Source organism: Antechinus flavipes, chromosome 3 (assembly GCF_016432865.1).
Source record: "Antechinus flavipes isolate AdamAnt ecotype Samford, QLD, Australia chromosome 3, AdamAnt_v2, whole genome shotgun sequence".
NCBI lineage: Eukaryota > Metazoa > Chordata > Mammalia > Dasyuromorphia > Dasyuridae > Antechinus > Antechinus flavipes.
The window spans coordinates 2,215,667-2,230,204 of NC_067400.1; the positions used below are offsets into that span (position 1 = coordinate 2,215,667).

Sequence of the window (14,538 nt, forward strand, 5' to 3'; positions counted from 1 at the left end):
TTATATTTGATCCTGGAGATCAGAGGGAACCCCTGAGTTTGTTAAGGGTAAGACTTAATTAGACCTGTGCTATAGGAAAAGCACCTCAGGAGCTGAATGAAGACTGGTTTGGAAGAGAGAGAGAGTTGGGTCAGGCAGCCCCCTCTCCCCAGTATAACAATCCAGGCATGAGCCAATGAAGGTCTGCACCAGGTGGCTGCAGTCAGAGGGAGAGGAAGTGGCGGCTGGAGAGATGCTGCAAGAGTGAAACTTACATGAAATCAAGGGGAGCTGCTGCAGAGGGGAAACTGACCAGAAATGCTGCAGAGGGGAAACTGACAAGAAATGCTGAAGATGGGAAACTGACCAGAAATGCTGCAGAGGGGAAACTGACAAGAAATGCTGAAGAGGGGAAACTGACCAGAAATGCTGCAGAGGGGAAATTGACAAGAAATGCTGAAGAGGGGAAACTGACAAGATATTGTTGCATAGGTGAAATTGATAGGCTCGGACCCAAAGGTTGAGCCATGTAAAACATTTTCATATTAGTCATTTCATACAAGAAGACTCCAAGAAAAAAATTAGAAAGAAAATGAAAAATAGCATGCTTCAATCTGGGTACAAACAACACCAGTTCTTTCTCTGGAGATGGACAGCATTTTTCATCACAGGTCCTTTAGGATCATTTTAGATCATCATATTGCTGAGAATAATTAAATCATTCACAGTTCACCATACAATGTTGCTGTGACTGTGTACAATATGCTCCTGTTTCTGCTCACTTCACTTTGCATCAGTTCATGTTGTGTCTTTCCAGGTTTTTCTGAAACCATTCTGTTTGTCATTTCTTGTTGCACAATAATATTCCATTGCAATAATTTACCACAACTTATTCAGCCATTCCTCAAATGATGGACATGCTCTCAATTTCCAATTCTTAGTTACCACAAAAAGAGTGGCTAGAAATATTTTTGTTTAAGTAGGTCCTTGCCTCTTTTTGGGGGGAAGGGTGCATTTAGGATATAGACCTACCAGGATGATCAGATCAGTTCACAATTCTACCAACAGGGCTTTAGTGTCCCAGTTTTCCATGTCTCCTCCAACATTTATCATTTTCCCTTTTTGTCACATTAGGAAACCTAATAGATATGAGGTGGTACCTCAGAGTTGTTTTAATTTCCATTTTTTCTAATAGCGATTTAGACCATTTTTTCATATAACTACACATAGTTTTAATTTCTTTGTCTGAAAGTTACCTTTTATATTCTTGACCATTTGTCAATTGGGTAATGTCTTGTATTCTTAGAAATCTGACTCAGGACCTGATAAATTAAGGCCTGTATCAGAGATACTTGCTGCAAAAAAAAAAAAAAAAAAAAAATCCTCTAGCTCTCTTTGTAGTTTTGCTTACATTAGTTTTGTTTGTTTAAAAACCAATAATTAAAATTTTTATTTTAAATTTTGTAATGTTCTTTATATCTTATTTGGTTTTAATTCTTCCCTTATTAATAGATCTGACAGAGAAACTATTCCATGCTCTTCTAATTTGCTTAAGATAGCTATCATCCTTCATGACTAAATCATGTACCAATTTGGACCTTATCTTGGAGTAGAATGTTAATTGTTGGTCTATACCTAGTTTCTGCCATATTGTTTTCTAGTTTTTCCAGGACTTTTTGTCAGATATGTTTTTGTTTCCACAACTAGGATTTTTATGTTTATTAAACAGTAAGTTATTAGGCTCCTTTCTTCAATATATCATGTAACTAATCTATCCCACTTAGCCACCACTCTGTTTCTTAGCCAGTATCAGATTTGTTTGATGATTATTACTTTATCATACAGAAACCCACTACAATTAGGCCACCTTCCTTCACATTTTTTTCCCATTGGCTCCCTTATATTCTTGATCTTTTGTTCTTCTAGTTAAATTTTGTTATTATCTTTTCTCAACTCTATAAAATAACTTTTGGTAGTTAGATTGGTATGGTATGAATAAGCAGATTAATTTTGATTGAATTGTCACTTTTCTTATATTGACTTGGCCCACCCATGCCTGCTCATCAAATTTGCTGGTGACCGAGACATGGGAAGGATAATTAATATAGTGAATGACAGAATCAGGAAACAAAAAGGTCTTGACTGGATAGGAAATCCAGTGACAGAAATTGGCAAGAGTAAATACTCCCGGGTTAAAACAACAACAACAACAACCTCATAAGTTGGCTTGCAGGTCATCTGAAAAAGATTTGCCAATTTTAATGAACCACAAGTTCTGTGGGAGTCAGCCATGTGAGGTGGTTAATTTGATTTGGGGCTGCATTAAGAAAGGCATCACATCTAGAAATAATTTAGTTTATATCATCACAAATGAGCTTTACTGTAGGAAGTAATCTTCCTCCTCCTGCCCAGATGATGCTCTCTCACACTCCACAGAGCTGCTATTCTCAATCTTCTCTTCTGGCCTCCCACACCTGTCCTGCCTTTTCTTCCACCTTCACCCATCTCCTAAAATCAGCTAAAAAGAAATCCTCCCTCAACCTTGCCTACCTCCTCCTTCAGCTCCTCATCCCTCAGACCTGACATTGAAATGGTTTTCTCGGTGGGCTGCCTTCAGCCTCTGATCTCCCTCTCTTGAGGCCATCTCCACCACTACCCTTCATGGGCTGTCACAGTCAGCACTCCCCTCTAGACTGGAAGCCGGTACCGAATGAATACTTGTTGCCAGGCGTGGTACAAAATCAGCCTCCAGAGTCCCGGATGTAAATTAGGATTCCTAGATATAAATAGGAACCTCTTTTCTTAAGTTGTTTATTTGTGCCTTGCAACATGTTTCTTTTGTTTGTTACCCAATAAAAGCAGAGGAGGAGCTGAGCTGGGGAGCTGAAGCCACTGAAAGAGCCCTGCTCCCACTCTGGTGCCGGTATTTCTGGTCAAGCACTTATTCTCTCAGTGTTTGTCCTTTCTCGCCCCCCAGCCCCACCAGGATTAAAAAAGCTTTGACTGGAGAAATTGGAGGAGCTTTGGGTCTCACCTCGAGGTTTGATCACTGACTTGCCTCTAGTGGGAGCCAGAGGAACGCTGGTAAGTGTTTAACAACTCTCCCAAAGAATTGCGGGACATACTTTTAAGCTTAATCTGTATTACCAATGTTTTCTCCAATACCTTGTCCTGATAATCAATAACTCAAGGAAACAGGTTCTGATTTATAGTATTTGCCAATTTCTGAGATGTAAATGATCACAAGGAATAAGTTCCAAATGTTAAGAAGCTGACCCACACAAGGAAGTCTCTCCAGGGGTACTGAAGTCTACCGAGGTACTTCTGGAGCATCCTTACTTTTAAGCATTTAGGAAGGTTCTACCGAGAAGGAGGAAAGGAGAGGAAAATAGGATGTGTTGAGGGTCTTCTGCACCAAAGGATTCTCAGAGCAGAGGCTTCACTAGCTGGCCATATCTATTGATCAGAATTGTGCTGGCAGACCCCCAAACCAGGTAGGGATAGCTTGTAAGGAAATTGCTATGAAGGTTTTAAGTCTGTCATCAGCCCCACCCAGACCTCCCCCTCCCCAAAGATGACACAGTCTCCAAAGCAGCCAGCTCTGTCTGTCATGCATCAGCCTTCCTATTGCCTGGAGCTTGGGGCTACTCAGGAGGAGTTGAGCCAGCAAAATCCACACCCCTCCTTCCTGACTGCCATTCCAGTCAGTCAGCATTTATTAAAACCAGATCCAGTCAATTTGAATCAATTATATTCTACCAGCATTGATTCAGCACTTTCCGTGTGTCAGGCCTTGTTCTAGATGCTAGGGATACAAGGACACAGGCGAGGAACTTGCTCTATAGCACACAGCTGGTTGGTTGTCAGAGCCAAGGTGGTGATGATAATGATGATGATGATGATGATGGTGATGATGGTGCTGCTGCTGCTGCTGATGATGACAAAGGCTAATGTGTATGGATATTTACATAGGGTGAGAGAGAAGGAAGGAGGGAGGGGACCAGAAGAAGAAGTAGCTGGATTTTTCCCCCTGAGGGTCACAAGGGAAGATCCCTTTGTTTCTTGCTTCTCTAACTCCTGTTTTTCTCTACATGACACACATGAGCATCATCTCATCCCTGTCTCATGGGGCTGGTTCCTTGTTCATCCAAATAAGCTCACATCCCTGTCATTAGGAATAGAGCAAAAGTGAAAAACAAATGCCAGATGTCTGAAAACAATGAACTTATCTTGCCTCCCAGCCTGGAAATTTGGTGTCAGGCCCAAGGTCTCATATTGTGAGAATGAAATGGGAGCGCCCGTGGCCAGATGGGAAGGCTGGGAGTTGGCGGCCCCAGAGTCCAAGGGACCCACAGAGCAGCCCTTTGTCTTCCCTCTGGGGAACAGCTGTGAGGAAGAATGAAAAGGGGAGGGTAGAAGAGAGCCCTGTTCTCCATCAAACACACGAGCAGGAGGAGACAGACCCGGTGGTGGGTCTGTCAGAGCTTATAAAGGTGGGGGCTGAGCCTGCCCTACGACCAGCTTCTCGAACTGAGCACTTGGGCAGCACCTTCCAGAAGCAGCCTGTGGACCAGCTTGGGTGAGCAGGACGGGGGAGAGCCCGAGGCCTCAGTGTTTGTCTCCCTTTTCTTTCCCAAGAGACCGTCCCCAGTGTTAGTCTTAGCTAGCTATGGGACCCCTGGGTCCTGGTGCACTGTTCTGGCCGTCGGGACGGGGATTATGGAGGAAAAGCACAGCTTGGGGGCAAAAGCTGTGGATCTGGCTGTGGGTGAGGGTTTGCACCAGGACAAAGGCAGGGGCCGAGGGGAGAAGGACATGTATTAGAGAGACGTCACTCTCTAATGCTGTCATAGGGCTTTGGCAGTAGCTCGGCTTTGGGGGTGAGGGAGTGTCTGAGAACTCCAGCAGTCCAAGAAGACTCCAGAGTTGGGAGCCTGGGGGGCTGGGAAGGGCAGCACCAGGGGCCTTTGGAAAAGGGAGGCTGAGAGTGCCTTTCGGGGCCCAAGGCCGCCCAGAGACGAAGGAAGAGGACTGGGAAGGCCACTGGTTTTGGCCACTAAAAGCTCACTGGCCACACTTTGGGTGGGGAGAGGAAGCAAAGGGAGGAGAGAGGAAGAACGCTGGCCAACAGGGGGAGAAGGATCAAAGAAGGGGAGACTTGGGCAAGTTCATGAGCAGAGAGTAGAGAAGCCCCTCCTCTTCCCTGAGCCTCAGTTTTCCCATTTGTTAAATGAGAGACTAGGTGGCCTTGGAGGTCCCTTCCAGCCTGAGGCTGTGAATCCCTAACCCTAAATTCCCAGCAGCCCCTGCCCTGCCCAGTGATAGCATGGGTCGGGGAGAGTCCAGACTAGGAATTAATTACCTTGAGGAAGCATGACAGGAAAAAGGAAATGGTGAGGCTGGAAAAGGGCAGCCTGCCTCCCTCCCCATCAGGGCACTCCCAGCTCACCAGTGCCAAAGAGCTCGGCTTCTTGATCCCCCCCACCTCACTCCCATGAGCTCTGTCAGGGCCAGGGCTGTCTTTGGCTTCTTTTTGTATCTCCTGTGCTTAGCTTGGTCCCTGGCGCGCAGTAGGTACTTAATAAAAGCTGACTATTTAAAGAGGTGCAGAGCTGCAGGGACCCCTCCACCCGGCCCCTGAGCTGGACTGTGCTCCCCAAACAAATGACCTGGGCCCGGGGAAGGCAGGGGACAGCACTCAGGTCCTCGGGAGCACGGCGAGGACCATGGCGCTGGTTCTGGGTGAATGTTGCTGGCTGGAGGAAGGCGCCCTGGGCCTGTCCAGCTCGGAAGGTTCCTAGACTTGGGAGACTTTGGTCTTTGGTGGTCACCTGGGTCGCGCTCCCGCCATCCATAGGCGATGGCCCCTGCACCAGCACTGCCCCCCCCCCCCCGCCCCCAGCCCCAGAGAGCCCCTCAGGCCACCGGTCAGTGCTACCTCTGGGGCCTTGCTAGGAGATGCAGTGCGGGAGACAGGCCGGCCGCAGGCTGAGGGGCTGGGCTTTCTCTCTGTCCTCTCCATCCCTCGTCCTCTGTCCTCCGCCTTCCGTCCTCCATCCTCTATCCTCCATTTGCTGTCTTCCAGCCTCCAGCCTCTGATCTCCATCCTCCATCCTCCCAAGGGCCTCCACTGCTCCCCTCGCCTCAGCAGGTGCAGTTTGGCTCATTGCCTGTGGGTCTCCCCTCAGGCCTGGCCCTTTCTGGAACCGCCCTGAGCCAAGATGGTGACCCTGCTGCTGCTCTCTGTCCTGGTGGGCCTCTCCAGCGTGGCTGATGGCCAGGGCGTGCACCTGGGCTGGTGTCCTGAGCCTCCCGTCCAGGAGAACTTTGATACCCTGAAGGTAGGACCGGCAGCCCTCCCGCGCCCCTTGTGGAGGAGGCTGCTGGGAGAGAAGGGGCCTGACTGCCCCGGGGGTGAGGACTGGCTGCAGAGGCGAGACGAGGTCCCCAGAACCTGGCCTCCGCCCCCTTCCCCTGGGGAGGCTTCCAGGGCTGCAGCCCTCTCGCCCGTCATGGACGCAGGGACTCGGTCCTCTCCTCCTGCCTGGGCCCCCCAGCCCCCGGGAAAATGCGATTGCTTCCCATTGTGCTTCTGCAGCCAGAGGAACAGTCTGGGCCAAAGGCAGCCTGAGGCAGAGGGGCTCCGGAGCTAAGGCTGAGCCCCGGCCAGCGGGTCTGGCCGTTGGGAGGCTCCCGGTCCCTTGGGCTCAGCTGGGGCCCCCCAGCCCGGGACACCCCCAAGGCTTGGGCCCGAGCCCGGCTCTGAGGCCGTGATCCGAAGCCTCACCCCTCCGTCTGGTGACTCCGTACGTAAATGTCCCCAAGGCCAACCAGCCAGTGAGAGCTCAGGAGCAATCTGGACCAAATTCTGCCGCTTAATGGCGCCGACCCGAGCCAATGAGAGGCCCAGCCTGGGACCCCCCTGGGATCTCGAGCCAAGTCTGTGCCTTCCTCACTGCGGCCCTGGCCGGACTGGCTCCCTCAGACCCCTGGGCCCTCCTCAGGCCACTATGCCGGCCATCTCGGTCTGCCCCAGACCCACTGACCCCCAGGGCAGCACCCGTCCGGGCACAAAGCCCAGGTTCTTGCAGGAAGGATTCTCGTTTGGGCTGCAACCACGGGCGACAGCCTGCCACCCAGACGCCCGCCTCTCCTCGGCCCGACCGCCGTCCCCCAGTCGCCCCGGCCTCGAGCCTCTCGTGTCCTCCCTTTTACAAAGCTCGTGCGTCCCGCGGGGGCTGCTCAGAGGGCCCCTGCTGGGCTTCGAAGGCGCCCCCACCAACCCCGCCATCTTGCCCCTCCAGTACCTCGGGAGATGGTACGAGATTGAGAAGATCCCCGTGAGTTTTGAGAAGGGAAGCTGTATCCAGGCCAATTATTCCTTGAAAGAAAACGGGAAGATCAAAGTGCTCAACCAGGAGATTCGGTAAGTGGCCCCTTAGCCCGGCCGGGCCAGCCTGGCCTGAACCCCCCGGGGAGCACCTGTGGGGGCCGCGCCAGGCAAACTGTCCTGGAAAAGGGCCCGCTGCCGGCTGTGATAAACCGCAGGCTCCTCTGGGAGCCCAGACTCAGAGAACCTCCCCATTGGGCCCTTGTTCTGAGGGACCCAGGACAATCACCCGAGGCTCCAAACGTTTATTAAGCACCTGCTGTGTACCAAGAGCCTCAGCCAAGGGAAAACCATTTTGGTGGGAAAGGTGCCCTGCGTCCCTCTGGGGGGAACGGAGTGAAGCCCTCTGGGAGGGAAGAGAAGGCTGGTCATGAGCCCACAGACACTGGCGACAGCTTGAGAGGAGAAGGCTGCAGGCCCGGGGAGCTGCCCTTGGTTCCCGCCAGGGGCAGCCTGGGAAGTGACAAGGGGAAGGGGAGGCTGAGAGAGCGGGGCAGGACCAGCCTCCCCTTCTGCCCCCTCGCAGACCCGATGGCAGTGTGAACCAAGTGGAGGGGGAGGCTGCTCCCGCCAACCTCAGCGAGCCCGCCAAGCTGGGAGTCAAGTTCTTCTGGTGTAAGTAGAGTCTGTCCGGAAGGACCAGAGACCCGGGAAAGAGGGAATGGAGGGGCGTGGCCCAAAGGGCTCGGGGGATGCTGGGAGCCCTGCAGGGGCCATTGGGGGAGCCTCTGAGCCGGGGGGCGGAGTCACAGGGAGAGCCCGCTGCTGAACCCTGTCTCCTCCCCAGCCAACCCTGGGCCCTCCAGCGGGTCCTCCCCGAGCCTGAGAGCAGGGCCCTCCAGCCGGTCCTCCCCAGCCAACCCTGGGCCCTCCAGCTGGTCCTCCCCAAGCCAACCCTGGCCCTCCAGCCAGTCCTCCCCGAGCCTGAGAGCAGGGCCCTGGCAGGGAGGCAGGGAGGCCCTGGTGGGTCTGGCCCACATCCTGCCTTGTCACCACAGGCCCTGCCCCCTCCCCCCCTTCTGCCCTGCCTCTTGCTCTCCAGGGACAAGCAGACTGAGGTGGCTTTTGGTGGCTCGAAGCCCACCCCTGGGGCTCGGCTCTTCGTTGGGGGGGCCTCAGAGCTCGGGTTCGGTCTATCTTAAATGGGAAGACCTCCCTGTCTCGGCCTCCTCCGGGCTGGGAGCGACCTGGGCCCTGGGTGCAGGGGATGAGGCCCGGGGGGGGGCAAAGTCAGGGCCCTTTGATGGCCTCTGTCTCCCACGAGGCCCTTCACTGGCCAGGGGCAGGGACCCCAAGCCCGAGATCAGCCCCATTAGCGGAGGCCGGAGGAGGTGCCGGGAGCCCCCCCCCCCCAGGCCTAGTGCCCACTCTGACGCCATCCCGCCGGGTCTTGTAGTGATGCCCACTTCTCCCTACTGGGTCCTGGCCACGGATTACGAGAACTATGCCCTCGTGTACTCCTGCACCACCTTCATCTGGCTCTTCCACGTGGACTACGCCTGGATCCTGGCCAGACGCCCGTACCTCCCGCCCGCCATGGTGAGCCAGCTGAAGGGCATCCTCAGCGCCAACGGCATCGACATTGAGAAGATGGTGCCCACCGATCAGATGAACTGCCCCGAGTTCCTCTAGAAAGCCCCCGGGCCGCCAGCCCCCACCTCCCTGGGCCACCAGCTTGCTCCAGCCCGGCTGCCCTGGGGCACCGCCCCTGCCTCTGGCTTTGCTCTTTGGAAAGAAAGCAGCAGCCGGGAAGCTGGGCCCAATCCCCGGCCTCTCTGGCTCCAGGGAGCTGGGATCCATGGGGAGGGGGAGCCTTTGGGAAACGTGGCCTAGAAACCTGGCTTTGTCCCCCTCCTCCCCCCAAGATCACTAACGTCCCCCAGCACTCGCAGCAGCCCCGCCCCCGGGCCAGAGCCCGGCCTCCCTGATGCGGCCCAGGAGGAGAAAAAGCCGGGCGCCCCCCCATCCCCCCCCTGGGCCCCCCCCTCGCCTCTCCCTCCCCCTCCCCCCGGCCTCCCTCAGCCTCCCCAGCGAGGGCACCAGAAGCCGCGTGCTTAGCAAGGCTGCCAATAAAACCTCCAGGGTCAGCCTTAACCCGCCTGGTTCCTGGGCTCTGCTGAGGGAGGCGGGTTCTGGGGCCCTTCACCCCCCGCCCCTCGGGCTCCCTCTGGGCTTCATGTTGGGGGCTGGCTCCCCAGCCCCTTCCGACCCCGCCCCGAAGAGCGGCTGCAGCCTCCGATCTGTCCGGTGGGCACATTCCCATCCCAGCAGGCGGGAGAACTCCAGGGAGCGCAGGGGAAGCCAGCGCACAACGCTCGGAGCCGCCGCTCTCCCTGCCAGAGCCTGGGAAGAGCCTTCTCCGGCGCTGGCTCCGAGCGTCCCGGCGCTGTCCAGGGCACCACCGGCTCTCCGACCCCCCCCCCCCTGCTCTCCCCCCTCCCCAGGGCCCACAGCCCCCTCTGGGCCTCAGCCCCCCCCCCCCCCAGCTTCCACACTGCCCGGCCCCCAATCCAAAGTCCTCCGTGCTCCCTCTTGCCTCTGGGACAAAAGCCAGCGCCCCCTCTGGCCCCTCCGGGGGCTCACCTGTCCTGGACGGCTTCCCATCACCCCCTGGGCGCGCTCCGTCCCCACCAAACTGGCCCCGAGTGACAGCCGCCTGTGCCCGGGCCGGGCTCTGCCCTCGGGTGCCCAGCTTTGGTCCCCTGGGGGCGCCTTTCCTGGCCTGAGGAGCTCCGCCTGCTGCGCGGAGGAGGGGCAGAGAGGCCTGTGGGGGCGCAAGGACCCTCCTCTGCCTAGGAGCCTGCCCGCCGTGCGCATTAACAGGACAGGAAGATGGACGGCGCCCAGGTCCAGCCCCAGCCTGGGGCCCCAGAACTTCCATCCTCCCTCAGTTCTGTGGCATCTCATTCAGTCCAGGATGGAAACCTGGGGATAATGACAACTTATGGAGCCAAAGGCTCCACCCCATCCCACTAAGGTTTCTTCCTATCTTTCTGGGACCCAAAGAACCCCAGGCTCCCTTTGTAGCTGCGAGAACAGGGCCTGCAGCAAAGCTCCTCCCGGCAATTATGGCAAAGGTCTCTCTGAGCTCCCTGCTCCCCAGAGGCAGCCCCTCCGTCTCCTCCAGATCTGAAACTCCAGGGGGGCAGGGGCTTCCCAGAAGCACCTGCAGAGGAAGCCGAGAGACTGCATTCTACAGCCAAATTAATCTTGCTAAGGCACAGGCTATGGCTCTCTGTCCCTCCCTCCCTCCCTCCTCCTCCTCCTCCTTCTCTCTCTCTCTCTCCTCTGTCTCTGTCTCTCTCTCTCTGTCTCTGTCTCTCTCTCTCTCTCTCCTCTGTCTCTGTCTCTGTCTCTGTCTCTCCTCTGTCTCTGTCTCTGTCTCTGTCTCTCTCTCTCTCCTCTGTCTCTGTCTCTGTCTCTGTCTCTCTCCTCTGTCTCTGTCTCTGTCTCTGTCTCTGTCTCTCCTCTGTCTCTGTCTCTGCCTCTGTCTCTGCCTCTGTCTCTGTCTCTCTCTCTTCCAAAGACTCTATGACGTCTAGGATCAAATTTCAAATCCTCTATTTGGGTTTAACCCCCTCCAAACCCTGTCTCCCTCCCGTCCACATTTTCCAATCTTCTTGTACCTTTCTCAACCTTCTTTACACCTTTTGCCTCACCCAGACTCTTCGATCGGTGACCTCCGGGCTCCTCCGTGTACCTTGACCCTGCTCAGACCCAGGCATCTCCCCTGACTCTCCCCCAGTTGGAAGGTGCCCCTTCCCCTTCTCTGCCTCCTGGTCCCCGGCTCCCAGGTCCCGGGTGAAAGCTCGCCTTCTGCAGGAAGCCCAATCCCCATTAGTACCAGTGTCTTCCCCTTGTTGGTCATTTCCAGATCAGCCCGTCTCTAGTTTGCCTGAGCTGTTTGCTTATGGTCTCCCTCATTTGAGAGGTTCCTGGAGAACAGGGACTGTCTCTTGCCTTCTTTAATACGGTGCCTGACACATGGTAAGTCCTTAATAAACATTTAACTGAAAACTAAGGCGGGCCGTCCCAAGGATAGTCAAGCACCACAAACAAGAAAATGGAAAAGGGTTTTTTGGCAAAATCATTTGCAAAAATCGCTACAACAAACTTTTCTTCACCACAGACCCACCTATGGACCCCGATAACACTAAAGAGAACAATGGTAGGGAAGACCACCCACCCGGATCAAAATTCTTCAGAGAAGACCTCTGGGGTGGGGGAGAGGCCCTCAGAAGGCTAGCTGAGGTAGCTGAGGGAGGAAGGACACTAAAGATGGGGGAGAACCCAACTGGGATCTTAATATTTTTTTTAAAGTGTTCAGGAGACCATGCTCAGCTACCTATCTCCCTGCTTTCCTGTCTTTTTTATGTATCCACATACATGAATCAAGGACCTCCTCAATAAGGGTGAGTAGGAAACAGGGTTGAGAAGGACCTCCAGCATGCCGGCAGCAGGCAGAACACTCTATCCGTGCTCTGAGCTGGGAGCACCATTGGCCAGGCTGCCATTATACCTACAATATGGTGCTACTGAGTCACCAGGTGTCAAGGAGAGGCTTGGGGCCATTTTCCTAAGGGTGGAGGGGAGCCACAAAGAACATCAATCAGGGACAGAAAAGTATCTGGGGTGGGGATCTGATCAGAAGTGCCTAAGGGCGTGATCTCTCCTATATAAAGCTCCCTCTCTATAGTCCCCGCCCTTCTATTAACTACGGGACTGACACGCCCTGTCCTGAAAAGAACCCAAGAAAAAGATCTGCTGCTGGCTTAGAATTGGCCCCTGGGGTGGGCTGCCCTGCCTTCTGATGAGGATGCCCGACAGAGGGCCAGGAGCTGGCACAAAATTGGAAACCCTGGGATTGGGGCACGTGTGGCCACATTTGGACCACCCTCCTTACACCAGCCCCCGGAGTCAGAATAAATTCCATTCTCTACTTATGGCTTAAAAGAAAAGAAGAAACTTTTGCAGCAACAACCCCTTCCCCACCCCGCCAGAGACAAAACTAATGAAAGCAAGGCAACACACACAACCATAGCAGTACTTGGCCCGCTCCCGCTGGCCTGAGCGGAAATGTGTCAGGACCTAGGAGAGCAGCCTTTTATTTTGGACGCTTCACAAGGACACTCAAAGGGCATTTAGGAAGGAGGGAACTGACAGTGGCCCCCATCCCCGCTCAGAGATGACTCTTGGGTCCTGGTATAATGCTGAAGAAACTGAGCAAGACAAGAGATTAGAGAGTAATTCAATAGTTTATTAAATGGAGAGAAATACTGGGACCAAAGGATCCATGTTTGATCCCAGGGCTGGACGAGACTATCATCTCAAAGAGTCGGGACAGCAAGCTTTTTATAGAATAACAAGAACAATGACATAGTGGGGGAGGCACCTAGATGGGGATAACCTAATGGTGGGGGAGGTTACTGATATTCTAATGACATCTAAACCTTTATCTTGTCAAACATTAAGAAGGAATGTCTATAACCTAAAGATATAAAACCTTTATCTCAAACATTAAGAGGGAAAAGTTATAACCTGAGACAGAATAACTAAATAGGACAATTGGAGACACTGGGTCACGACATTATAAAGGGAACTTGGGTACAACACCAGGTGACCCTAATAAGCCTTGTTGATGACAGGACTTGAAATGGGAAAATGGGACCTGACGTCAAACTTCTTCCCTGAGCTCTCAGAACTGGTGGTTGTTTACCATTTTGATAATTATATTTTGCCATACTTGGTTTTCTTTTTAATCTCATAGATTTTATTTTATGTTGAACAACATGATTCTGAAAAGGGCCCAGAGATTTCAGCAGCTTGATAGCCCAAGGGGTCTAGGATACAGAAAAGGTTCAGAATTCCTGATAACTTAAATAACGTTTTAAAAAGAGGAACGGGACCATTGCCAGACAGGCAATGAGAAATCAGTTCCAACAGCCCCGAAAGGGAAAGACTGCCACATGTTTGAGTTTCCAGGTGAGCTTAGGTATTAGCTGTTCTCCAGAATGCATTTCCAATCTCTTGCCATTCCCCCCCCCCCCCCCCCCCCGCCCCCTCTCCACACACCTACACCAGATAGACATAGAACAGAATCCTTTCCTCTTTGAAGGCTCAGCTCAGGGGCTTCTCCGGAAGCCTGTTCTGACTCCCCTCCATGGAAATCTCACCTTCACTTCATCATCATCTTTCTGCCATTATGTTTTTGCAAAGATCTCAGACTGCATCGAAAACATTTCAGCAGAAATGAAGCAAGGATGCTCTCAGAGTCTCTCTGAAGAACTTGGGAATTGTGAGGTATGGGAGACAGTGTGGTCCAGGACCACCCAACAAGGCACCTGCGTCAAAGAAGGGAAAGCAAAACTACAGCAGCTCAAAAAACAAACTTTGAAGTACCATTTAAATGTGAGCTACAAGTACTGTTTCTTGAAAAGAATTCACCAAACCCTAGCTTTGGGAGCCCGAAGGGACCTCTGCTGATTTTCTAGGGGAACAGTATTTCTCTGCTGATTTACGGTTTGCAAGGAGCTTTTGGTAGGAGGGTCATCTTACCTGACCCTCACAATGACCTAGTGAGAGTGTGCCCTCAATGCAGGCTCTGAGGCTGAGATACAACAGAGTAGGGAGCGATACTCTACCCCTTGTGCTAATTTTGGCCTAACAATCAACCCCCAAAAGACATCAGTCAGCACAATCCCCTCCCCCCTTCTATATATGGAAGCATTTTGGTTTTTGAGGCAATTGTGGTTAAGTGACTAGTTAGTTCGTGTTAAGTGTCTGAGCCTGGATTTGGACTCGGGTCCTCCTGACTCCAGTGCTCTATCCACTGGACCACCTAGTAACCCTGGAAGCATCGTGACAGCAAACGGAGAAATTGTGAAGCTGTGGGTAAGTTCCCACACTTGGCAGTATACTTTCCAGGGACGTCCACATAGATGATCAAGTGGATGCATACATTGCCAGAGCTAGCTCAGAGTTTTGGAGGCTCCAAAGGAGAGCGTGGGAGAGGAGGGCATTGGACTGACTGCCAAAATGGAGGCCCCCAGAGCCGCTGTGCTAATCCCATGTTGTGTGTCTGTGAAAACAGGACAGTCTACCAGTACCATGCCAGGAAACGGAATCGCTTCCATTTGGATCGTCGTAGGACGATTCTGAAGATCGGCTAG

At 53.2% G+C, this 14,538-nt stretch overlaps 2 protein-coding genes across 3 annotated transcripts; both read left to right on the forward strand.

Annotated features, from left to right (window-relative positions):
* Nucleotides 1-4,420: 4,420 nt before the first annotated feature.
* APOD (apolipoprotein D) lies at nt 4,421-9,463 on the forward strand. 2 transcript variants are annotated; one of them, XM_051991587.1, is made up of 5 exons: nt 4,421-4,558; nt 6,065-6,320; nt 7,284-7,405; nt 7,896-7,984; nt 8,766-9,463. In XM_051991587.1, the coding sequence occupies exons 2-5, from the start codon at nt 6,201-6,203 to the stop codon at nt 8,999-9,001; spliced, it is 567 nt and encodes a 188-aa protein (XP_051847547.1). In that variant the 5' UTR covers nt 4,421-4,558; nt 6,065-6,200; the 3' UTR covers nt 9,002-9,463. The 2 variants fall into 2 exon arrangements, with proteins under 2 accessions (XP_051847547.1, XP_051847548.1); XM_051991588.1 differs by having other exon boundaries at nt 6,168-6,320.
* Nucleotides 9,297-14,538, forward strand: LOC127554093 (uncharacterized). The gene is made up of 2 exons (XM_051985328.1): nt 9,297-10,216; nt 14,460-14,538. Exons 1-2 carry the CDS (start codon nt 9,297-9,299, stop codon nt 14,536-14,538), a joined length of 999 nt encoding a protein of 332 aa, XP_051841288.1.

What these genes read in the sequence shown, in the direction of transcription:
- APOD (XM_051991587.1), top strand. Translation starts at nt 6,201, where the DNA reads ATGGTGACCCTGCTGCTGCTCTCTGTCCTGGTGGGCCTCTCCAGCGTG. An exon ending in GTGCTCAACCAGGAGATTCG is followed by an intron (nt 7,406 to 7,895) that starts GTAAGTGGCCCC and finishes GCCCCCTCGCAG; the next exon opens with ACCCGATGGCAGTGTGAACC. An exon ending in GGGAGTCAAGTTCTTCTGGT is followed by an intron (nt 7,985 to 8,765) that starts GTAAGTAGAGTC and finishes CGGGTCTTGTAG; the next exon opens with TGATGCCCACTTCTCCCTAC.
- LOC127554093 (XM_051985328.1), top strand. Translation starts at nt 9,297, where the DNA reads ATGCGGCCCAGGAGGAGAAAAAGCCGGGCGCCCCCCCATCCCCCCCCT. An exon ending in GGAAGATGGACGGCGCCCAG is followed by an intron (nt 10,217 to 14,459) that starts GTCCAGCCCCAG and finishes CTGTGAAAACAG; the next exon opens with GACAGTCTACCAGTACCATG.